This window comes from Microcebus murinus, chromosome 18, assembly GCF_040939455.1.
Source record: "Microcebus murinus isolate Inina chromosome 18, M.murinus_Inina_mat1.0, whole genome shotgun sequence".
In the NCBI taxonomy this organism is placed as follows: Eukaryota; Metazoa; Chordata; class Mammalia; order Primates; family Cheirogaleidae; genus Microcebus; species Microcebus murinus.
This window is the reverse complement of record NC_134121.1, coordinates 47,185,818-47,211,278: the sequence shown is the minus strand read 5'-3', so window position 1 is coordinate 47,211,278 and position 25,461 is coordinate 47,185,818. Positions and strand designations below refer to the sequence as shown.

The following is a 25,461-nucleotide window of genomic DNA, read 5'->3' as shown; positions in this document are numbered from 1 at the left end:
TTTTTGTTTATGTTCCTTTAAAAAACAACTATGTATTTTTATTAGAAAATACAGCACTATGATTTTGAAAAATAAAGGTTAAAAGGGCAAAAACAAAAATAAAAGTTTTCTTACCACCCTAACACAACCACTATTGTATTTTGTTGTATTTCCCTGAAGCCCCATTTATACCTAACTACCATCATATATATATATAAATGACAGAATTATTGAGAACATGCAATTTTGTGTCTTGCTTTATCAGGTAATGAATTATGAGCATTCTCCGTGGTTTACAGTCATCAGAGCCTTATTTTTAATAATATGCCCTGTTCCATTTCGTAAATACAATTCCTCTGATATCAAACATTTGTATTGATTCCATTTTATTTTTATTTATTTATTTTGCGATCGAGTCTCACTCTGTTGCCCAGGCTAGAGTGCCGTGGCGTCAGCCTAGCTCACAGCAACCTCAAACTCCTGGGCTCAAGCGATCCTGCTGCCTCAGCCTCCCGAGTAGCTGGGACTACAGGCATGCGCCACCATGCCCGGTTAATTTTTTTCTATATATTTTAGTTGGCCAATTAATTTCTTTTCTATTTTTAGTAGAGATGGGGTCTCGCTCTTGCTCAGGCTGGTTTTGAACTCCTGACCTTGAGCGATCCACCCACCTCAGCCTCCCTGAGAGCTAGGATTACAGGTTTGAGCCACCACGCCCGGCCTGATTCCATTTTAAATAATACAAATGGCCTCCCATGAACATCTTTCTGCAAGGAATTTTTTCCATGTTATGGATTTTTATAGCATAGAGTCCTGGAATAGAATTTCTGGGGCGAAGTTATAAATATTCCAAAAACTCTCAGTGCAGCTCTCCGAATGGCTTTCTAAAAGGGTTAGATTAACGTTCCCTGGGAGCACTTTGGAGAAAGCCAAGTTGCCCATGTTGCTGCCAGCATGCAGTATTTAAATCATGCTTTTGCTTATTTCTTTGACCAAAATAAAGGAACCTGCACGGTTGGCTTATTCTGCATTTCTCTGATTATTACTGAAATTGCTTCTTTACCCTTTTTGCTGGAAGGTGTATTTTTCTCTAACATACAAATGTTGACATTTTTTACATACTCAAATTCTTCCTTTGTAATTTCTACTCTGGTTTTCAAATGTACAAACCGCCCCTCCTTTAGAGTTGGATAAACATCTCATTCCACGTCATCATTCTTGCCCACTATCCCCTCCTTAGGGACAAGGAGGCCACTGGAGGCCCAGAGAGGTTCAGTGACTTTCTTAAGTCAGAAGAAGCCACAGGCCAGACAGGGTGGCTCACGCCTGTAATCCTAGCACTCTGGGAGGCCGAGGCAGGCGGATTGCTTGAGGTCAGGAGTTCAAAACCAGCCTGAGTAAGAGTGAGACGACGTCCCTACTATAAATAGAAAGATATTAATTGGCCAACTAATATATATAGAAAAAAATTAGCCGGGCATGGTGGCGCGTGCCTGTAGTCCCAGCTACTCGGGAGGCTGAGGCAGCAGGATTGCTTGAGCCCAGGAGTTTGAGGTTCCTGTGAGCTAGGCTGATGCCACGACACTCTAGCCCAGGCAATAGAGTGAGACTCTGTCTCAAAAAAAAAAAAAAAAAAGAAGAAGAAGAAGAATCCAGACCTGGATGTTTCTGTAGCCACGGGCTATCTATGTGACAACAAATTCCTCCTGCTCTGTCCTCAAGGCTATTGCCTCATAAATCAATACAAACAATCCTCCTTGGTGAACATTCAAATTCTCTCCACAGTGCCGCAGCCCAGGCTTGAGCTGGGTGAGAAGGCGGGACAGGCTTTCTCATGCTGCTCCTTGTCACTGTCACCCTCCGTATATGTCTTGGAATCAATTCATGCCACCTTTAAAAATCTGAAGGTGGCGTGAACTGATCTTCTTTGGGGATCATTTTTTATTTATCACTTTTCACTGGATAAGTCCCAGAAGCAGATTTGCCTGCTTTCAAAATGGAAAGGGGAGCGGCTTAGAATGAGAAAACACACACTCACAATGACACAAGAAAATTTAAAGAATCATGTGAGAAGGGGAGGTCATCAGGACTGACAATTACAAGACCGATCATTACAATTAGCTCTGTGCTTCCTGAAAGCCAGGGCAAAAAGGGAAACCTGATGGGTTGCATCACTCTCCTTATCTGACAAAGAAAACTTACCAGTTTTTCAAGGAAGATAATTTGTTTTCTGTACTAAACCATAAAAGAAACTGATCAAAGGAATCAAAGGACATTAAGCAATAACAGTGCCAGCAACACACACAGAAATGGTTTTTCCATGTGGCTTTTTCTTGTTCCAACCCCACAAAAAGGGCCACAAGCTTTTGTGGGATTTGGCAATAGACACAAGGATATTTACAAAGCAGACCTGAATTAACATTAGTTGTCACATTAAAGTTAACACCCTTTATAGAATCTTAGATTTACAGAAGGACGAGAAAGGGTAGTGGTTGGCATTATGAAACTGGAATCCTGAAGTTTAACTTCTCAGCTACAATAACATGTTATCGTCCCTGGGCCCTGGGTAGACATTGAGGATACCCATCAGAAGGAGAGAACAATGATTTGGCAGCTGTGAAGTTTGATCAGGGGAACTCCTAGTTAGGACAGAAATTTCTGTGGTCACGCTTTGACCCTAGAGGAGAGGCTGCTGTGAGGTGGTGCTAGGGGTGGGTCCACTTGGTTTAATCCATTTCCTGGAGGACCCCAAAACAGTCCCAAACCCAATCTGGGCTCAGATCTCTGGATGCTGCTCTGAAGGACCTCACTCCTCCTCCCTGGCCCCAAGCCTCCAGGCACTCCTGCCCCCACCCCACAGAAGCTTCCAGGCTGGCCCAGGCATGGCCTGGGCCTGGCACTTGCTGGGCTGGGCTTCGCCTAACCAGGCCCAGTGCAATGGTCCAGCGGGAATTTACCCTGGGGTGGGCACTGGATGCCCACACAAGCCTTCTCTTAAGTCCAAGGTATTAAGCCTGGGAATGGACACAGGAGAACCTAGTCCTGCCAAGTCAACTGGCCAAAGAAGGGATCAAATAACAAGGGAGAGTCACTTTTAGAATTATTTACACTGTCTTTTAAACAGCGACCGTCTCAAGCTCTTTAAAACGATTTGGTTGACACAAGATTTTTCAGAAGCACAGAGGTAGGGAGAGGTGCCCACAGTATCAGCATTATAGGGCTGTCCCCAAGGAGGGACACTCAGTTCACTGCAAACTATCCCAGGTACAAATTCACTTTATTCCACATAAATGTTGTATGCTTTTTTTTTTTTTTTTTTTTTTTTTTTAAGAGATGGGGTCTCACTATGTTGCCCAGGCTGGTTTTGAACTCATGGGCTCAAGCAATCTTTCTGCCTTGGCCTTCAGAGTCACTCAGATTACAGTTATATGTATGCTTTTAAAATGACAGCTGGGATTTTGTTGGTAAGTACAATATATTTTTAAAACACTTCAGTTCTCTGTAGTGGTCAGTGGTGAATGAGAAGGAGAGGGAGTGAAGAGGGGTGTAAAGAGAGAGAAATGGGTCGGAGAGATGGGCAGAGATTAGTGGGAACAAGAGCAGACTCACACACATTTAATTAAAGAGGAAAATAAGACTGAACCAAGCACCAGCAACCCAGGCAGAGTCCCGGGATGGAGGCCACGATTGCGGCATTCCACCGCCCTCTGGTGGCCATCTAGAACATTGCAGCCCAAGGCTCTCAAACCCCGCAGCTCTGGTAGGCTCTGGGCCATCCTGGGCCTCGGGGCTCTGTCCTGCCTCCAGCCTTTGCACCAAACTACTGGCCTGGACATCTTCAGGGGAAGTGACTTTAGCTCCATCTGCTCAGAACCAACCAGGCTGCCCCCATGCTCAGGCCCTGGTGCCCCTTCCTGGCCATGACCCTGCACACCTGTCCTCTGCTTTGGCAGCCACAGGGATCTCCAGTTCTCCTGGCCATGCAGCCTGCGCCCCACATGAGCCAGTCCCCCACTGTCTCCCACCTGCCCAGCAGGTGCCCAGAGCCTGCCCCCTTCACCCCCCAAGCCCACTGACAGCTGAGCCCCACCTGGCTGTGGGGACGCCCTCCACGCCCTTCCTTCTCTTCCTCTGTCCTGTCTGGTCCCGTTGGGGAGACGCCCAGCTGCTCACAGCAGCCCCATCCTGTGTGCGGGACGCCCTCTACCAGTTGTGAACTCTCCTTAGCGTTCAAGGCTGCAGCCTGAACACACGCCCCGCTGCCCCCGGGTCTAGCGTCATCTCACTTGAGCTCTGAGGATCTCCAAGTTCCAGTTTTCTCCTATCCTGAATGAGTGGCGACTCAGAAAAGTCTTGAATTTCCAAGTATCTGTAGTAATGTTGGAGATATTTATACAATTAAGTTCTGGTTTATTATGCTGTGGTTAGAGAACAAGCAAGTGCAATTTCTCCTTCTCGACATTGCAGGTAGTTTTCTTTTTTCTTTTTTGAAACAGAGTCTCTCCCTGTTGCCTGGGCTAGAGTGCCGTGGCATCAGCCTAGCTCACAGCAACCTCAAACTCCTGGGCTCAAGCGATCCTCCTGCCTCAGCCTCCCAAGTAGCTGGGACTACAGGCATGTGCCACCATGCCCAGCTAATTTTTTTTTTTTTTTGTATTTTAAGTTGTTTGGCTAATTTCTTTCTATTTTTAGTAGAGATGGGGTCTCGTTCAGCCTGACCTTGAGCCATCCACCTGCCTTGGCCTCCCAGAGTGCTAGGATTACAGGTGTGAGCCACCGCGCCTGGCCTGTCATCTATATTTCTGCTTTTTATATAGAAACTAGGCATAAGCTACATAATTTATACAATGTTATTCTTTTAATAGTATTACAATTTATATTTTTTTATAATCATAAAAATTCTTAGGGTAGGTCTGGCGCATGCCTATAGTCCCAGCTACTTGGGAGGCTGAGGCAGGAGGATCGCTTGAGCCCAGGAGTTGGAGGCTGCAGTGAGCTAGGCTGACACCACAGCACTCTAGCCCAGAAATAGAGGGAGACCCTGTCTCAAAAAACAAAAAATTATGTTCAAAGATAATTTTTCGTGGCTATATAATATTTTATACTATAGCATCACCATTAATTATTTCCCTATTGTTAGACATTTAACTTGTTTTATTGTGTTGTTTTGTCTTTGTGATTGTAAATAAAACTTAATGTACATTTTTGTGCTTAAAGCTTTTTTGAATCTCAGATTTTCTTTATTTCTGCATTTAGATCATACGGCACTTAGTGCATGTCAAGTTCTATGGGAGGCCACAGGGCTGCCTGGCCAGGCCTTCAGTCCAGGCCAGAGGAAGGCGACATGAGAGCCTTTGACAGACTACTGATTTAGTAGAGCTAAACTGTGCAATCTAGAACATTCCTGCATTATATGCAAAAGGACTGCACCGATTTGCACCCTCACCAGGATAAATGGATGCTGATTTCACATCAGTCACACTCACAGTGGGCAGTTAAAAACATGTTTTAAATGCTAGTCCTCTGTCTTTGGCTGGATACCTCATCCCCACCCCCACACACCAAACAGAGCTGGGACACACTTGGGGAGGGGGCGCAGGACACAGGACCTGGCCTGTAGGATCTGAGCTGACTGAGGAGCCAGGCACATGGAATCTGCACATCAGGACAGAGTTGGGACCAAAAGAGGCAAATTAGTGCCTCTTTTGATCCAGATCCAGAGTGCACGGAGGCCTGTAGTTGAACTTAGACCAGAGGTCAGCAGGTAAGAATCCAGGGACACTGAGTCTCAGCTTGGACTGCTCATTGGAAGCACGTGGGCGGGCCCACCCACCCGCAAGCGCAGTGGAGCTGGGGGGGCGGGGCCACGAGGATGCTGGAAAGAATCCCACCCCCAGATCTCTTTCGCAGGCAGGATGGAAAACAGCCACCCAGAACTCATGGGTAGGGCAGGGGTCAGGGTTGGGGTTAGGGTCAGGGTTAGGGTTGGGGATAGGCTCAGGTTTAGAGTTAGTATCAGGGTTAGGGTTGGGGTTACGGTTGTGGTTAGGGTCAAGGTTAGGGTAAGGTCAGAGTTAGGGTCCGGGTTATAGTCAGGCTTAGGGTTAGGGCTAGGGTTGGGGTTAGTGTCATGTTTAGGGTCATCGTCAGTGTTGGGGTCAGGGTCAAGGTTAAGGTCGTGGTTATGGTTAGGGTCAGGGCTGCTCTCTTGGCTGGGATCCCTCCTTTCCTCCAATCCCCACAGTTAGGTAACCCAGCTTGTTCTCCAGTGTGGCCAATTGATTATCTGTATTTTCCTTTAAAAATAATTCTGTTTGGACTCTTTAAGCAGTACATGTTACTGTAAGCACACCATGAAAACAGAGAAAGTACAGAGAGAAAACTGACATTCCAGCCAATGATTTACATTGACCTCCCTCGGCTTTCAGCTCTTCCCTCTTCAACATGGGCGTCTACTCCAGGGGCTGAGTTATTCTCCAGACGCCTACAGCTTTGCCTCTCTTGTAGCTGAGCAAACATTTATTGAGTACTTACTGGATGCCAGGCAATCAGTGAGGCCACTGGGACCCAAAGATCTTAGTGCAACCTTCTGGAACCTTCAGCCCAGTCCAAAAGGAGGAGGCATGAGACCTTCCAACAGCGCCCTCTAAAGGCCGTATCCACGGACCCCACGCGCCTTTTCTTCTTTTCATTTTCCTGGAGATCAACGTGTTGGTTGTTCTTACAGTTGAGGTTGTCTTCATTTCAGACAATTTCTGAGGCTTTCATGGCATTTCAGGGAGGCCATGACTATTTCCTCTGCAACTTGTCCACACTTCCTCTCCCCAGACGGCCCAAGGAAAGCCACCCTTCTCCCGTAACCCTTCAGGAGATCTGCACGTGCCATCTCCACCCAGTGTGGCCAGGTCCTGACCTGGGGGCACCTTTCGTCCCTTGCCACTCTGGGCGTCAAATCACCCCACTGCCCTCCCCTCCCAGACGTGGGCAGGCAGCCGTCGGCCCAGCCCTGCAAGGGGCCCTCCATGGAGACTTGTCATCCCCTCTAGCCCTGGTCTGCTGCTCTCAGCAGAGCTGCCAGCGCCGGCGGAACGGTGCCTACACCTCGCGAGCCCAGCTCAGATGAGCTCCCGGCTGACGGGGAAGCCGCCCCCAGTGCCAGACTCAGGGCTCTGTTTCTGGAGACCTGGATCATCCGCTCATGCAGGTGCAGAGTTACATCACCCGGTGCTCAGAGAGGGCTTGGCCACCGCGCAGCCTGGCGGAGGCTCTGCAGAGACGCGGGCTGTGGCGGACACATGTGCCGTGCAGCCGGGGCTCTCTCAGCTCTGTGGAAAGGGGCAATCCAGGGAGGCTTCTTAAAGGAGGCGGCATCTGAAACTGGGCTTGAGGGACAGGAAGCGATAAGGAGGGAAGGACATTCCAGGCAGATGACATAAGCGAGGAGGGAGTGAGGAGCAGCCCCAGTGGGACCCAGCAGGAACCAGGGGCGGGCGTGGAGAAGGGGGCGAAGCCGGAGGGAATGCAGCTGATTCCTCTGAGGAAGGGGAGGTCTCTGGGCAGAGTCCTAGTGGGGCCAAGGTCCAGCACTAGGGGTCTGATAGGGCAGAGAAGATTCCAGAGATGCAGCAAGAATCTGGAGGCAAGATCAGGGATAGTGAGAGCAGCAGGGATGGAGCCTGGGCAGAGCCGGGCAGGTGATCCTGGTGGTGGCCGGGATGTGGGAGGGGGACGTGTCTGCCTCAGGTGACAGTGCCTTGCAGATGCTGCCCATCATGTGACATCGTGGGAAGACCCTGGCCGTGTCTGGACTGTAGTCTGGGTGGCTGAAGCAGGACCCTGGGGGCCTCGGAGGGTCATGGGAGAGAGGGTGGGGGGCCAGCAGGGCCTGGTGAGGTCCGGAGCAGCGCCAAGGCCGGGGCCCTGGAGAATGACGGTCACAGCGGTCCTGGGCTGGAGCTTCGCAGGTGGCTTCCAAGCAGTGAGTGAGCACTGGGGAGTCGGGACACGGAGCCCGTGGTGGCAGCTCGGAGCAGCTTCCCACGGAGGCCCCTGAGCTGGCCTGGAGGGGTATCCAGGGACTCTTTTCTTGTGAAAGCCGCACAGACCCCCGAGAGGGAGAGGCAGGACCTCTGGTTTAACTCAGAGGCTCTGCCATGGGGAGGGAGATGGAAGGAGGCTCTCTCCTCCCCGCCCTCCTGCGTCCCAGGGAGCTTTCGCTTGTCCCTACGCCACAGGTGAGCCACCATCGGTCCTTTCCTTGATTGGAGGGGTACCCTGGGGCACGGCTGCGTCTCCTGATCTCTGTGCGAGGTTGGCGCGTGGGGCGCTCAGAGGGTGCTTGCTGAGTCGATGCCCTGTCCTGCCCCTGTCCTGAAATGGCCTGGCCTGGCCACGCATTTCCCGTCCGCTCCTGGCGCCTTCCCGGGTCCCGCACTGAAGCGCGGGCTGGTGGGAGCGGCGGGCGCGTTTGCTTGTGCGAGGGGCAGCGCCACCGGCTGGGGAGAGCTAGTGGTTACCATGTGCCTGCTGTAATGAGTCACTGTAACCCTGCAGGCCACGGCCACACACTCTCCTTAGTGGTGGAGAGTTTAGTCTTTCATTTTTCCCAATGAAGGCACACGCTCACAATGCGCTATGAAAATGGGGCACACCCAGGACACGCCAAGCGCCGAAGGAGGGGTGCGGGACACCAGGTGGAAAACCTCCTGCTGCTCCCAGGGAAACCCTCTCCCCCGGGGCCCCCACAGCTTCCCAGAGGGGTCAACTTCAAGCCAACACCCAGAGCAGCGACCCCAGCCAGAGTCCCTTCTGGAAGGGGCAGGCATCGCACAGGGACCCCAGGCGCACGCTGCAGCGGGAGCTCGCAGGGCCCACAACGACCCGGGTGGTCCGACGACCTGCGTCCCTGAGTCCCAAGCTCTACCCAAAACCAGCCTCCGGCCTGCAGCAAGGGGCTCGGGACACTCCCGGGTTCTTTGACCCCAAGAGACTGCCCTAGAGGGTCCCTGAGGACTGGAAAGGCCCAGGGAGGCTCCACGGAAAGCAAATGCAGGTCTGAGGTAAGGGCCCAGGTGGCCCGATGGCCACCCTGCCCGAGCAGTGACCCAGGCTCCAGCCAAGAGGGATTCAACAGCGCAGAGAGCACCCGCTACAGGGGAGGCCGGGTGTCCCGACCAACTGGAAAGTGTTGGCTGGGGGCCAGTGCCCCCAAACAGCCCAGCCCCGAAGGCCCAGCACGTCTGTGGCCTCGAGAGCAGAGCCAGGGGCCCCTGCACCCCCAGTGCCTCTTCTTCTCCCTTCTTGCCCCCTCTCAGCCCCCGGCCCCTCAGAGTGCGCCTCCGTTTGGAGACAGGGACTCTACAGAGGTGACTGAGTTAAGATGAGGTCATTAGGGTGGGCCCGACCCTATAGGATCCGCATCCTTATAAGAAGAGATCAGGACACAGAGAAACACCAGGAGCCTGCCCAGAGCAAAGACCACATGACAGGGAGGAGGTGGCCACCTGCAGGCCAGGAAAGAGGCCTCAGAAGTCACCTGCCGACACCTTGATCTCAGAGTTGGAGCCTACGGAACTGTGAGGAAATACATTTCCGCTGTATAACTGTGGTACTTTGCGCGCCAGCCCAAACAACCTCAGACGAGGGACACAGGGGCAAGAGGGGGGTGGCCCAGGCCGCCTCTGGCCCTCAGAAGCCCATGATGCTCTGTCTTCAGGGAGCCCGAGGATGTCACAAGGGCCTGCTCGCCCCTGGAAAAATCAACTGCTCAGAATGCAACCCCTGAATTTCCCCAGAACTGAGCATTCAAGAGCACCCTAACCTGAGCAGTTGCCCAGTGGGCGCCAGAGATGCCACTGACAGACTGTGTCACCGTCCAGGCACGAGGCAGGCGGGGGCCGCCGTGGAGCCCCCACGCCAGAGCCACAGCCCTGGTGACACAGCCCTGCATCTCTGTCCCGCCAGCAGGTCCCTCACGGCGCGGGTGTGACCCAACGCCCGGCCTCCTTCCTTGGAGAGGTCAGGTGCGGGGTGTGGGGTGGGGGCGGGATCCCAGCCCAGGGTCGGGGAGCAGCACCCTCCAGCGCACCTGCCTCCGTGCCTACCTTCCCGCCTCCCGGCTGGTGCTTGAGGTTTTCGGTGGAGCCGATCTTGGACCTGACGTTCTTCAGGTCTGGCATGGGCACGGGGGCCGTCTGCAGGCGGCTCTTGGCGGAAGACGGCGACTTGGGTGGAGTGCGGACCACTGCCACCTTCTTGGGCTCCCTGGTGGGTGGCGTCGGCAGGGACGGGGTGCGGGAGCGGCTGCCAGGGGTGCCCGGGGAGCCGGGGCTGCTGTAGCCGCTGCGGTCCCCAGATTTGGCAGGTTCACCTGGGAAGGAAGGAGGGAGTGAAGCCAGGACTCGCGTGGTGGTGGGTGGGTGGGTCAGTAAAGGCCCTGGGGGCTGCCTGTCGGGGCCACTCCAGGCTCACAGTGGGTTAGGCAGCGGGAACCAGGTGGAAAGCTTGGCCACGCCGGCAGGGGAAGCCCTGAGCCCATCTCTGGAGAAGCCCCTTCTCCCAGTCACCCAGGGCCAGACACCCCCTTTCTCCGGAAAGCAACAGATTGGCTGTCAAAGGGCCACCCAACACCCTCCCCAGAGAGGGAACCTTCTCTGCCCTGTGGTCTTGGGTCAAGAGATGGGCTCCAGCTAGCTGTGCGGTCTCAGAAAAGTCACTTCCCCTCTCTGAGCTCAGAGGCCTCAACTTGAAAATGGGAATATTAATAATCATAATGCCTATGAGGGAGGCTCCAGGCCACAGCATTTGCGAAGAAGCTTCGCAAAACTCTAGTGTGACCCTGCCGGGCCTTTACCCTGAATAAGGGAGACGCCGTGACAGGACGCAGCTGCCGCCCGCAAGCCTGGGCCCATGTGACCCTTTACCCATAGGGTGAAGCTCAGGGCTCTGCCCACCTCCCTGCTCCTCTCCCTGCACCTCTCCTTGCTCCTCTCTGGCTCCTGTCCACCGGTCCCCGGCTCTCCAGACAAGCCATGCCGCTTTGTGCCGCCGCGCCCTGCCTGGCTGTGCCCTCCCCAAGAATGTCCTTCCCTGCCCGCTGGCACGGCAAATCCCAACGCCTACCACGCGCCCCTGCAGCCAGCGGGCTGCCTGAAAGAGAAGAGTTACACCCGTTTTTAGAGTTTGAATTTCCGTGTCTTGGACATCCCTAAAGTAGTCAGCTCTGTGGCAACGGGACAAACGAAGCCCTTTCTCCTTTCCACGTAAGGAAGCAACACACGGGGCCTCAGTCCTCAGCCCTCCCATGTCTTGTCCCCCTGGAGGTGGCGGCTCAGATCCTTTCTGCGCCTCTTCCTTGCAGAGGGACTTTGGGCAGGTCACTTATGCTCCCTAAGCCTGAGTTTGGGGACTGGCTGTCGGGACAGGCAGTGTCCGGTGTGGTGTCTGGTGCTCACATAGTGGCGCCTCGTAAAGGCCAGTGGGAATTTCATGCCTTGGCTGGGGCCGGTCCAAACCCCCAGCCCCTCCAAATATCCCCAAATCCCTCTCGCCACATGCTCCCGCCCGACCCCTGCAGCCCTTGGCGGTGCCCGTGACCCTGGAGTGAGTGAGAACACGCGGGCTAGAAAGTGGGTCACGCGGCTGTCTGCACAAACCACACACCAGAGGAGAAACACGGGGTCGGACTGTTCCGGCCCGGGCCCAGCGTGTGGCACTTGTGCTCCAGCAGTGGGTCCTCCCGGGTCTAGACATCCGCCACAGCCGGCCACGCAGAGGGGGGCCGCCTCGGCGGAGCGGGCTCAGAATTACCTCTCTCAGACTTTGCCCCCTCGGGGGTGGTTTTCTCTGCACTTGCTTCCTAGCTTAAAAAGAAAAGTCCACAGAAAGCCTCATTATGACCAGGCTTAACGGGGGCCGTGGTGAGATCTGCACGCGGCGGGGCGCGGCGGGCCATCTCTCGGGGGACAGGGAGGCAGGGGACGGGTTCGGGGAGCACGGCCTGTTCTAGCGGGAAACAAGGTCAAAGGGACCCAGCGGGGAGGACCTGTCCACCTGCAGACAGCCACCTGGGAGCAGGTATGACTCAAAGAGAAACGCACGTCCTCATTTCAGGCTGTTAAAAAGTATGAGTCGACTGGCGTGATGTTAAGTGAAAAAAAGGCAGGCTCCAACCTGTACATAAAACATACTCAAAATCCTGTTAATAACCCCTAGAGCAGAGAACGTGGGAAAAGCGCCAGGGAAGAAAATACCGGGTGAGAAAACAAAACCGGTCAGCTGTCCTTGCAGGTGCCACCCCCCAGACTTGGGTGAAGTGCCGCTGTGAACACATGCAGCAGGTGGCGGGCGGGCTCTGCGAGGCTCCCTCCGGCCGGGGAGGAGAATCGGCATCACCAAGACTTGGGCCACCGCCCACAGCAAGGGCCACGGACTCCACTACCGGGGAGCAAATGCAGCCTAGACACCTCCTGCGTTGGTTGTGCACAATCTACACCCAGCTACCTGGAACAGTCACCAGGGCAGTGGGAGAGGGACGTTCCCAGCCAGGCTGTCCCTGATGCCCAAAGCGTTCCCATGGCACCACTGGACGCAAAGTAGCTCGACTGAAGTCTTGCCAGGGACTCAGGGCCGACAGGGTGTTATACAGGAGCCCAGGGGATGGGCACAGCGGGCGACTGCCCAGCTAGGACCCTCGGGTTTGGCCAGAGGATTCCTAGAACCCCGGCCAGGAAGCTGCCCAGGGGCTGAGACTGTGCGAGGTCACCCACGGTGACCTGCCCAGGCTGCTGCGCTGTCTCCAGGGAGGCAGTGCCACGCGTCTCACCTGGGGACTGAAACCCCTGCACCGGAGCTGCCTCCCTGGAGCCCCGGTCTTGGGGCCAGAGAAGCTTAGAGAAGCCCCTCACCTGGCATTTATTAGGGTTTTTTTTTTTTAGACAGAATCTCACTTTTGTTGCCCGGGCTAGAGTGCCGTGGCGTCAGCCTAGCTCACAGCAACCTCAGACTCCTGGGCTCAAGCAATCCTCCTGCCTCAGCCTCCTGAGTAGCTGCGACTACAGGTATGTGCCACCATGCCTGGCTAATTTATATATATATATATTATATATATATAAAAATATATAATATATATATAAATATATAATATATATATATAAATATATAATATATATATATAGTTGGCCAATTAATTTCTTTCTATTTATAGTAGAGACAGGGTCTCACTCTTGCTCAGGCTGGGTCTGAACTCCTGACCTTGAGCAATCCGCCCGCCTCGGCCTCCCAGCGTGCTAGGGTTACAGGCGTGAGCCACCGCGCCCGGCCCCTGCCATTTATTAGTTACACGGCTACATTTTCCTCCTGCTTAAAACAGCCAGTTAGACTGCGTCAAGCAAACTCTCAGAACCCCAATTTCTTCACTGATACAAAGTGGGGATTCCATCTCAGAAATCAAAAGGTTTAAGAAGGAAATGAGCGCGGCACTGCCCGGTTAACTGCAGGGCAAGCCCGGAGGCCAGGGCTGTCATTGTCGGGCCCCGGGGACCACGGCTGTGCCTGCTGGGGCTCCTCCGACTAAGATCCAAGGCACATTCTTCTTACCAGAGCCTGGCGGCGTCTTTGGGGCCGGCGGGGTTTTTGCTGGGATCCTGGTGGCGTTGGCCCCTTTCTGGCCTGGAGGGGCCGTTCCCCGGGGTGTGGCGATCTTCGTTTTACCATCAGCCCCCTGTGAACAATCAGGGCAGGGTGGTTTTCATCACTGGGAAAAGTTACTGTCACCGAAGTCAACGCCAGCCCCATCCATCACCTTGGCTCAAAGTGAGGCTGAGGCTGGGGAGGCCCTTTGCCTCCCAGATGCGACAAACGTCTTCTATAACCACAAGGGTTTGCGGGGCACACAAACTCCCAGCACCGCCCAGACGCCAACGTCCTGTGACCAGGTCCTCCCTGAGGGATCGTGCTCCTTAGTTGGCTGCACGAGTCGAGCTGGTGTATTTTATAAAAAGACAACAGAGCTCACAGCAACGATCAGGGTCACTGTCCCTTCAGTGTCGACCAATGTGCAGGACACGAGTGGGCCACGCCTATGTGGACCCCCGTTTTCCGACTCTAATTATGAATTTATTTGACGGATGGTGGTTGGTTTCACCAGAGGCCCTTGGAGACACTGTTGAAAACCTCACCAAGGATCATTATTTTATTTATTTATTTTTAATGCATCCTGGTGTGCTAACCAAGGAACATTAAACAGAGCTAGGTCGCATTCTTTTGTTCTCTCCCCAGACCCTTGAGTAACCCAGGTCTCGGGAACTCCCCAGGTGTGCTAAGAGCCCTTGGCCGTGAACACCAGCATCCGCTAAGGAGCCGGAGCCACTGCTGGCGCGCAGTCTGCTGAGTGGGCAGTGCCTGGGCCTGCCTGCCCGGGAGCCGACCTTTAGACATGACACAAACTCAGAAAAGAAACCGACATTAACCAAGGACCACAAGACGGTGCAGGAGGTGTGAGCTGGGGGGACAGGTGCTGCTACGTGGTGGCGCCGTCCAGCCCGGGTGGGGGCAATCTGGAAGCGCTCCTGGTCATCAAAGTCAGGAAGGGACAAGCGGACCCAACCAGAGTGGCGATTTTCAAACCGGGTCCCAGTGGGTGCCTTAAGGGCTGCTGAGAGGCACGGCTCTGAGCCCCTTCCCCTCCTCACCAGAGCCCTGGCTGTCCTCCATGCCGCCTCTCTGTGCGCTCCCCTGAAGAAACGCCTTTGAGGCTAAACACGCGAACGTCCGCAAACCACGGCAGAGCAGCCCCGGCCTGTGCGGAGGCGGTTTCCTTACCTTGAGTTTCGTCTCCTTTGCTCCAGCACCGCCAGTTCGGGCAGTGACAGAAGAGGCGTGTTGGGGACAGGAAGGCGGCTCTGGGCGCACGGCAGGGCTGCAGGGTTGGGTCGGAGGGTCTGAGCTACCAGGGGTGGGGCGTTTGGGGCTAAGGCAAGGCCTAGTTTTCAGGGTTTTAGCGGAGGAAGGTGTGGATGTCTTAAACATAAACATAAACATAAATAAAATCAAAATAAAAGTCAGCACATGAGGTAGAGAAACAAACCGAAAAAAGGACAGCAACTAAAAATAAATAAGGCAGTAGCGGTTTAAAGCGGGGATCTCCACGCTGTTCGGATCACACCCGCTCAGCAGCCCTCACGGCCGCTGGGGACAGGAAGGTGACAGCGCTCCCTGATACAGGCGTCCACCCGCCAGATGCAGGCACTGTGACGCCAGCGCCCGGCGCGCGACTGAGCTCACCCACCCCAGAACTTGTAACAGAGAAGGTGAAAAATGAATAGACGTTCTAGTATGTTCTTGTTCCAGCCCAGTGGATCTTCCTGTGTCCCTGACACTGGGGACCCCTGGGTTAAAGGTGCTTCATCTGGGTACATCGAAGGAGGCCACCAAGGTACCTGTCTTAAGGGCTTTCTCAAGAAAATGTCCCCAGTGTGACGTGCGTCAGAAGGGTCCCACTTTCTATCAAAGTTCAGGTGAGGAGCTGCTGCCTGTCCAACCTGGGTCCCCTCCACCACGCTGGCAGGATAATGCCAACATGAGGATGGTGCCTGGCCCGGGTCTTGAAGATTCTAACAACTTAGGGTCCTTACACACACACAAACACGCACTCGCGCACACACACACGCGCACACACACACACACACACACGGGCGTGCGCGTGCACAGGCACATGCACACACACTAGCACACGGGCGCGCACGTGCACACGCACATGTGTGTGCGAGCACACACATACTAGCACACACACGTGCCCCTTCTGATTAAACTCTCAAATGAAACTAGCATTAACACTATCTGGCGAATCCCAATCTGGCCAGTGTTAACTTCTGAACGGCTTCCACAGGAGGAAAGAGCCTGGGACAGGTGTCCCTGCAGCTGGAGCTCTCAGGGAGGGAGCTGTCCCCTTGGGCAAGGTCACCGGAAGGGTGGTGGCTGACAGCCATGGTTTGCCCTAACTGCCTCTGGGGACCTTTGACCTTCTGACCTCAGTCAGAAGAGGCTGAGCCCAGGGGCGTTCCCAGGAGGGAGGTGGAGCCCTGTCCTGACCAAGACAATCACGGTGCTTCTTGGGAGTGTTTCCTCAGTGCTCTGGAGTTGCCCATGCAGGGGGCTGAGACCCTGTCTGGGGCCAGCCTCAGTGAGGACAGCCCAAGGGACGGGCCCCAGTGAGAGGGGAGGGACACAGGCTGTGGCCCTGGGCTGGTGACAAGGAAGGAAAGCTGGGGGTGAGTGCTGGCGAGGGCAAGGCCCCTCTCCACCTGGCCAAGGTTTGTAACAGAGCTGCCCCCTTACCACGCTGCGGGCAACTCCAGAACAGGGATGCTGTACCCACGTGTCGAATGAGTGAATGAATGAATGCATGCATGCATGAGGCCGGCCCTTTCAGGAGTGGCCGACACGCGCCGACACGCAGAGCCGCGTCTGCCTCTGGAGGCCCTCGGCGCTCCAGGGCTGCTGAAGTCCAGCTGCTTCCGACAGAATTTATACTGGAAATCTGAGATGCCTTTAAGAAAAATGGGTCTCATCTAGGGCCATGGTGGGATTTTCCAGGAAGAGCACGCTGTGCGGTCACGGGAGCGTTTTCCCAGGTGCAGGGCACTGAGGCAGGAGGGAGGGAACTCAGGCGGGAGGGAACGATGCGGACGGGGAGGGCCTGGCTGCGGTTTCTGTGGCGAGCAAGCTGTTCCTTCACTGTCCTTGGGTTGGTTTTCCAACATACCTTCAGTTACTGTCAGGGTTTCATTTTTTTTTTTTTTTTTTTTTGAGAAAGGGTCTTGCTCTGTCACCCAGGCTGGAGTGCAATGGCCTTATCACAGCTCACGGCAGCCTCAAACTCATGGGCTCAAGCAATCCTCCTGCCTCAGCCTCCTGAGCAGCTGGGACTACAGGCCCAGAGTGTCATTTAAGCTATGCTAAGGAAGCTGCAATTAGGAGCATTCATTCACTAACCCATTGCCCTTCCCTGGCATTAAGTATCACAACAGACAAACACTGGACTTTTGACTGCACAAAACACAAAGCACTTTAAACAACAGCTGTGTACGTCAGCGACGAACGCTCTCCAAGTCACGCGTGGGGATGAGCCCGGACATCGCAGAGAGCACAGCTGCTCCGTGAACCTGACTGGCACCGTCCGCTTACCTTGGCTTTTTTGTCATCGTTTCCAGTCCCATCTCTGCCTTTACTGACCATGCGAGCTGATAAAACAGAAAATGAGAACGTGCGTTACACCCCTCTCCACGGCGCACGGGGAGAGCCCCGTTGTTTGGGCCGGTTTCTCCGGGATCAATCCACGTTTCGTTCAGCTGGGTCTGGTGGAAACCCCAAGGGTTTTCTTTCCCCTTGAACCTGCTGGTCACCCGTTGTTAGTACAAACACAGCACACGGGGTCATTGCTCGGAACAACCTGGCAAGAGGGGGCAGCGGGCTGGCCGAGGGTGGGCCATGCAGAAGGGACGCAGCGGAGACTGTCGCGGGTCCACACCGGCACGGAGGCTGTCTAGGGAAGGAGGACAGTGCAGGCTCCCCCACCCCCGGGCTGCTCCTCCTCTCTGCCAGGGTCGGCCCCGCTCCGTGAATGGGGTTAGCTCAGCCAGGCTCTGGCCTCCTGCAAGATCCAAGGGTCGGGCTGGGCGAGCTGTCTACCCTGTGGCCAGGCTGGCCTCAGTTTCCTGTGAGGTTCCTGCTCACCCTCTCGGCCCTTGGGGATTGGCTAGAGCCCCTTCCAATTCCCCTGCCGCGTGGGGTCCTGACGCCCACCCTCTTGGCCATCTTATGCTGACCACCCCACCCCCCTTCCTGGTCACCTGCCGCCAGGATAGGAGAGAGCCTGGCAGGGATGTCTCTGTCCCCTAGTTGCTGGTTGCACTCCCTGCCCCAATGGGCCATCAGCCACCAGTCCCAGCTGCTCCCCGACGAGCCCAGCCAGCCCTGAGCCAGCCCCACGGGCTCCTGACCACCCACAGGCCTCCGAAGGGGACTATCCCTGCCGCTTCCCCAAATCAGCTACACACTAGTTACAGTCAAACATGCCACGACAGCACCGGCTTCTGTGTTTAGGAAGCCACACCCCTCGGTGAGCCACCTGCCGGCGTCACCTCTAATTCAGCCTTTCCCCTCTGTTGACAGTCACCATTGAAAACTGACTATAGATTTCATTCTTTGGCTTCATGACCATATTCCCCCTGCCCCAAGGGCAATGGGGCCTCTTGGAGCTTCTCACTGGCCACAGTAGGCTGGATTTCAAGAGGGACCAGCACTGATGACCCAGCCTAGAGGTTTCCAGCTTCACTGTGCAGCTGAGCACCTGGAGAGGTTGCTAAAATGCAGACTCCTGGGTCCACCCCATAACTGGGTCGTAAGCCTAATGTGGCGTTCAGGAATCTGCATTTTAATAGGAGCCCCAGGTGGACCTGACTCACGTGTTCCTTCCTTTGCCCAAATCAACCACCGTCATCCATTCACGCCACAACAAAAGCATGTGCTACATCAGCATTTCCTAAGTTGGGGTACTACTGGACAGTCCCTCTTCCAGGGGATGTTAGCAGGGGGGATCAAATAAATTTGGGAAATCCACACATGTTACCTTCTCAGAGGGTCACGACATGCATTAGTACATTAAAGGCTCTGAAAGGTCCTGCAGCAGAAAACCTAAACTTTCTGTAGCCCGTTTTTTCCAAACCCACTGGGCAGTGGAACTTCTTTTTCCCCCTGGACACACCTATTAACATCTGGTGGACCAGTATTCAATACAATATCATTTCAGGAAACATTGCAGCAAACTGTCAAGTCACGGTTATTTGTCCCCTAATGTTTTGGAATTCAAAATAGGATATAGGAAATTGTTTTCCTGTCTTAAATTTTAAACACAGGTTCCTTTATATCTACATTTCAAAGTTTTCTCTACAAGTAGAATCTAATCAAAATTTAACTGATCTTTGCAACTGTGAGGTTAAGTAGCATCAATTTCTGGGCCCTGCAAATAATTCTAAAATGCCAAGGGTCCCAAACATACCGAGGATCCTGCCCTGTGGCTATGAGGCCTCCCCTGCTGCTGTGGTCGTGATCCCAAGGGCTCAGGATGAGCCCAGCTGGGCCCCCTGTGACGCCAGCATAGGGGCCCCACCGTTCCCTGCTCGGGAGGAGGCACTTTGGACCAGGCAGGTTTTGTTTGTGCTCAGGGTCTCTCTCCTGCTGCAAAGCAGGGCGGGGTGGGTGGGGCAGGGTCTTGGGCCAAAGGCTCAGCGTGGGCTCTCGGGCACCTCCAGCTGCTGTGGTGTGCCGCCTGCCGTGTGTGCCTCTGCATCTCTGCGTTGGGATGGCACACTCCAGCACCTTCTGGAAGGCCCCGTGGGGTGTGGGAAGGGCGCGCCTCTCAGGGCGGCCCTCCCTGGATTCTGAACCTGGCTCCGTCCCTTACAAGTTATTTTACCTCTCTGAGCACCAGTTTTCTCATCTGCAAAGTGTGGCTAATTATGCCTGCTCGGGAGGGTTGGAGGTTCTAGACAAGGAATTTACGGCGCACAATAAACACTCAGAAATGGGGCTGCTGTCCCCCTCTCTGCGGAGCGCCCCGACCTCCTGTGGGCTGAGGGCCGCCGTGGATGAACCAGAGAGCTGCACGGGGCGGGGGCACCGGGTGGGGGTGCTGGTGACATGCAGGTGGCAGGCAAGCGTGAGGGCCACGTGCTGCCAGAGCCTGAGCCACAGGAGGGGCCGGGAGGGAGCAGCGTGCCCGGGTGTTGGTTTAGTGGCGTCCTCGGGACCTCGGAAGCAGCAGGCATCGGGAGGAAGCTCAGCGGCAGTGCCTGCAGCCTGGTGGCACAGGAGGTCCCCCGGGAAGGGGCGAGGGAGCTCAAGACACAGACCTTTGAGCTGAGGGACCCGGCTGACCGGCTTCCCCCGCAGGCCAGCGGCAGGCCGCTTTTCAGAGGGTTCTGGAAGGTCAGCCTCTTTTGCGTCTTCTCCCGCAGAGGGGCCCTGGGCCTCTGGCTCCTCTCCGGGGGACACGGCCCTTTCCAAGTCCCGCTCCGAGCGTGCCTGCTCCTTCGGCACATTGGCTTTGATTTCCACGTGGAACGTGAACTCGGGGGCCGAGTCCTGCTCTTCTGCCGCCGGCCCCGCGCCGGGCCTGCCGGGCTCTGTGGCTGGGGCGTCTGCAGACGCTTTGGAGAGGAAGTCGGCAGGGAGGGGGATGGCACCCTCCACGGGGAACCCCGGGACGCCAGTGGCTTCTCTGGAGGCTGTCTGGAAGGGGGGCCCGGCAGGGGTGGGCGAGGCCTGGGAGGGCGGGGAGTCCTGGGGCGAGGACTCATCCACATCACGGTCTTCATCCTCCTCTTCCTCGCCCCACGGCCTGTCTTTGCCCCCAGGCCCCTTCGGGAGCCGCCCCTCCTGGCGCAGGTCTCCCGCGAGCTGGTGCTTTGGCAGCTCAGAGCCCCAGCGGCTCCCCTCTGCGTCCTCGGGTCCTGTCCCCGAAGGCTGCTGTGTGGCCTCTCTGGGGCCCTCGGGCAGAGGGGGAGCCCCGGGCATGGTGGACACCTGCTGGTGGCTCAGGCCTCGGGTCCCCGTGTCTGCGGTCTCGCGCCCTGGCTCCCTGAGGACACTTTCCTGGACAACCTCGGCGCTCCCGGGCTCCGTGCGGGGATGCCCAGGGGGGACGATCGTGGCCTGGGCCCTCGCTTCTGCTGCCCACTCCTGCGGGGGCTCCTGGGGGCCTCCTGCGGCGGGCGGCGCTGGGCGAAGGGGGCGCTGCTGAGGAGGGCGAGTGGTCACCGGGCCCGGAGCTTCCCGCGGCGTCTCCCCCACAGGCGGCACGGAGACCCCAGAAGCCTCTCCGCCGAGTCGGGGCTGGACGTGAGGGCCAGGCTCAGCGACCAGGGGCCTCTCAGGTGCCTCCCTCTGCTGGCCCGCAACTCTCCACTGCTCTGCTCGGAAGACGCAGCGGTGGCAAAAGTTAGCAAGGGCACACTCATGGTTAGAGAGGGACACCGTTCTGGACACAGGACAGCTCACGGGCATCTCAAGCCCCCCTAACACAGAGATGGAGCACAGCTCTGGGCTCGTATCACTGCCTTGGTTTGCTTGGAATGGAAGCTCCCTTGGTCTCTCTGCCACCAACTCTCTGGGTGACCCTGGGTGAGCACCTCCCCTCGCAGGGCCTCATATGTGAAGTGGGAGCTTGGGCCTGGGACCTTCTAGGACGGGCATGATTCCTCTGCCTGTTGACGGGCTCCGGCTGGGCGCGGAGCAGGCCGGCAGGTCTGGGGCTGCCCGGGCTCGATCCTCCAGGGCTACGGAGGCTTCTCCCTCCCCAGGGCATTCGAGTCTCCCAGGATTCTGGCCTCTAGGTGGGACCTGGCTTGGGTGCAGCAAGGATCCCCTTCCCTCTGCCTCTCTTCCCTGCTTCTCTTTTGGGGTAAATGAAATCAGCGGGTGCCCAGAAACAAATCCTGCCTCAAGCCCGTTCTCTGATAGATTTGGAAAATCCAAAATTGTGATCATTGAGGATCGAGTCTAGACTAATGGACCTGCTGTCAGATTCCTAGAACAGAAGCACCACTCCGATCCACACAGTCACTGACCCAGACAGGCCTTTGGCACAGGGCGCGTTAGGCCGCTGTGGCAATAAAAGGCTCTGTGTGGCACAGATAGTGACAGCCTCAGGGACCACCGCTGGGCCCTGGACACTCGACCTGCTGCACAGCCCCGTTGATGGAGGCACGCTTCATTTTTTCTGGTTCATTCATGTGACCCCCTCCCCCCCTTTAAAGTATCTACCTGAGAATTAAGGACAGGAGAATTATACTCTTTGATTCTCCTAATAAGCACCCCTTGTTTATATATATACATCTCCCAACTCTTCGAATGTCTTGCCTAGTCCCAGCGGAACAACTCACACAACTCGCCAGCTCTCCTTTAAATAAAGCCTGTGACCCCAGAGGATTCAGGGGCTTGGAAAAGGAAGAGGAAGTTGCCACAAGTGCAGTCACGGACACACACAGGTGACATGTGCCCAGCCCTTTCTCACCAACCTAATGGAGGTCAGGGTGGTTGCCATTGGCTCCCTGCCAAGAGGCACGGCCACAGCTTGCCTTCACCTCCGCCCTGTGCCCGGCCAAGCTCAGGGCCGCATTCATTTCCTGTTCCTAGAGCTAGGCACAGTGCCCGCCACACAGAAAGTGATCAGTGCATGGATCCCACGTGGATCGACTGGCATCCAGAAAACAAGGTCTGCAGGTGCCTTATTGGAGCCCTTGGGTAACCTCTGGGGAGGACCGCCCAAGTGACAGAGACAGCCCTGAGCCTGGGCACCAGGGCTGACCAGAGGAAAGACAGGCCAGGTCTCCGCTGCCTTCTGGAAAATGCTTTCCTCCCAGAGCTTTCTAGAAATTGCTCTTGACTGGGATGTTATAATCTGATACATGACAAGACTTTAAGAAACCCCCATTGAAAAAGAGACAAGGGCCCCGAATATAAATGGTAAACACATCTGGAAGAGCCATCGATGCAGAATTGGACAGTGTGTGTGTGTGTGTGTGTGTGTGTGTGTGTGTGCTGACCCACAAACAACCTGACAGCATGCAGGCTAAACTCCTGGAGGAGGGAGTCAGGTTGGGAGAATGCTCTATTCAGTTCCCAGGACACTCGGCAGTGCTCAGCAAATATTAAACACAGCAGTCACTGGGGGTGAGGGAGTCCCAGGCAAACAAGCACCTGGACAGACACACTAGTCCAGGTAAGTCCCGGCGCCCTCCTCGGCAGGACTGGTCCCTGGACACTTGCACAAGAAAGGTCAACCCCCGGGGTGAGTGGGGCGTGGGTGAGGCCCTCCTTGTCTCTCTCGGCCCCCTGCGGCTCCACCCTGAAACAGCTTTGTCTGTCTCAGCCACGTTATACCTGCGTGGCTCCAGGCTGCTGTCAGGACATTAAAAATTCAGTGAGCACAAAAGCAAAGGGTCCAGAAAAGACAGTGGCCTGATCTCTGTGTTGCATGGAATATGTTTTGGGGCCATGCAGACACAGCCCGCACTAAAAATCTGTAGAAAACACTCAAATTCACTTCTTTTTATGGAAGTAAATGCTGATTTCTAGAGGTCGTACTTTATAAAAGCCTCTAGTTTTACCTAAGTTGAAAAACATGACCTAAGGGGAACTGGATGTCAGGATTCTAGTTATTTCACACACAGACCGAGGTCCCCCTTATAGATTGTCTGCTCTAGCAGTTTTTAAAGCTCTCGTCAGCCTAAGATGAGGACACGCCCTTCCGTGCCATGTGAGAGGGAAACGCCAGCTCCCTGGGGGCTCTGACCCCCTCTGGGAGCAGGAACGTGTAGTTAGGACTCAAAATACCCTGAACCAGGCAAAGTCCCCTAAAGCCAGATGGCACCAGGGGCGGCCGAACATTGGACAAATCCCACATCACTTTCTGCAAAAAAGAGCAGTGTCTTCCCAGCTCTCTTGCAATCTGGAAGTTTCCACATTACAGAGGAGACTCAAGTTCATTCATCTGGCAAATGTAGAAAACAAACCCAGCCCACGTTTAATCTATATCAGAGGTCTCTATTTCCTAAAGTTAGGAATCTCTAGGATTTTGAAATTCTTAAAATGTTTATGCCAGATGATTATAGAAAGCTGCATTTCTTGAACGCAACAGTTTGGTTCCTGAGAAGAAAATCATAATGAAGTTCACACAGAGCAAGGCTCAAAAGCAGCATTTGGGGGCAATGCGGCTGAGGCCTTGCTCCCGGGCAGGCCGGACGGAGGGCAGCCTGCAGGGAGAATCCCGCATCAGATAGATTTGAGTTTCTGTTGGACATCGTTCTCAACGCCCAGGCTGGACAAGGCCAGCTTCTTTCAGGAGACTAAACACCTTAGAAATTACTCAGAAACGATGTTAGGAAACAAACCACAAGGGCTCTTTCTATATCTGAATAATCCACCTTTGATAAGAACCAACTCCCCCAAAATCTCCTGGACTCATGAATGAGGGCGCAAGCCCATATTTTCCTTTTAGGGTGGAGCCTATTTGAGTGTTCCCAGTCCCTCCTCCCCACCCCCAAGTCCTGGCAGGCAACAGTAGCCCACTGACCTTGGGTCACGTGTCCAGCAGCTTGGTCTTCCAGGTTGGGGGTGTCTCCGATGCCTGCTTCTTCAGCTGATGTAGGTGTCAGCGGATGCAGAGGATAAAAGCAAAGACGGTTATTGTTTGCTAGAAACGAAGCTCTCTACATTTCCTGGTAGTTCCCTAAAACACGCAGGAAAGGCACATCCCAAGAGAACCAGCTCTGGCTTCCCTGCCAGGGTCGTCGCTGAGGACGTTGATGATGAAAGTTCGCTAAACGAAAGGCACGGCGCTCACGCGCAGGCGTGGCTGTGATCCGGCAGGGAAGGCCTTCCCCGCCGTGGGCGCAGGGTCCTGAATGCCTCTCAACACGGGCGCGCAGTGCGGGCGGGTGGGGGAGGCAGTTTGCTGCTGAGACCCAGCCGTGGGGGCCGTGTCCGGGCAGCGGCTGCACCCCCAGCCCCCGCCAGCCCAGCGCCCAGGCCAGGAGCGCGGGAGGCTCAGGGACCGACTACGCCTGGGCGGCAGGTTCACACGCAGGTGCGGCCAGGCACTCAGTCTCTCTGAGCCTGTTTCCCCACCTAGAGCCCCAGAGCGACGGTGCTGGCTCGTCTTGCAGGAGGACGCTGAGGGTTAATAAGAGCATCTGTGTGAACAGGTTCAGCATCGAGCCTGGCATAGGGCAGGGGCCCTAACTGTCACGTTTCTTTCGTCCAAGCTCCTGGGCAAACCCCTTTAACGGCACGCCCAGAACAGGTGCGACCAGGTGGGGGGGAGCCGCTTGTGGGGTGTCTTGCGGTTAAAGCCACAGCACACCCGGAACAAAGCAAACGAAGACTTAGAAAGTTCCCGACCACATCAATAGTACCACAATCAATAGGCTTTAATACCTAGGACACTAGTTTCTGCCTTGTCAACAACCAGGACACTGCCACAGGACGATGGGTAGAACTGCCCAGAAGACGAGTTTATACGGCCACGCTGACATGCACTGACCTCACGACATCAGAATTGCCAGTGTGCCCTGAGCACAGTGACAGAGAGGCTACCGCCTCCAAGAAATGCCTACGAGTTGCTGGCAGGGCCATCGGTCTTATCTCCCTGACCTGCGGTGACTCAGTCTCTGCACCTAAAACAGAAACGCCAAGTCACCACCACTTGCCGGCGCAGGCCTGCACAGAGAGCGCGGGCCGGGAGAGAGGGGTTCTTTGAGTTGCCGGACAGCCCCGCGGTGGCCGCATAAATACTAGTCTGCCGGCTGTCCTGGGGCAGCGGAGGGAGGCGGGCACGCTCGCCAGCTGGTCGGCACGGCACCCTCTGGTCCCCCCGGCCGACCCTGAGCTGTGTGAGTGCTCACGTCCTGCAACCCCAGCACC

At 55.4% G+C, this 25,461-nt stretch overlaps 1 protein-coding gene across 9 annotated transcripts in view; it reads right to left on the bottom strand.

The window, feature by feature from the left end:
• MAPT (microtubule associated protein tau) overlaps positions 1-25,461 on the bottom strand; it is a 95,230-nt gene that overhangs the window by 10,813 nt on the left and 58,956 nt on the right. For 4 of the 9 annotated variants that reach the window (XM_012751058.3, XM_012751059.3, XM_012751060.3 and 1 more), the window contains 4 exons: positions 24,113-24,178; positions 17,164-17,219; positions 13,576-13,699; positions 10,083-10,348 (listed from right to left, as the gene is read on the bottom strand). In XM_012751058.3, the coding sequence (XP_012606512.1) occupies positions 10,083-10,348; positions 13,576-13,699; positions 17,164-17,219; positions 24,113-24,178 (512 nt within the window). Of the gene's footprint in view, positions 1-10,082; positions 10,349-13,575; positions 13,700-14,799; positions 14,998-17,163; positions 17,220-19,889; positions 20,949-24,112; positions 24,179-25,461 lie in introns of all 9 variants that reach the window. The other 5 variants (XM_012751049.3, XM_075994654.1, XM_012751053.3 and 2 more) reach the window with 2 other exon arrangements.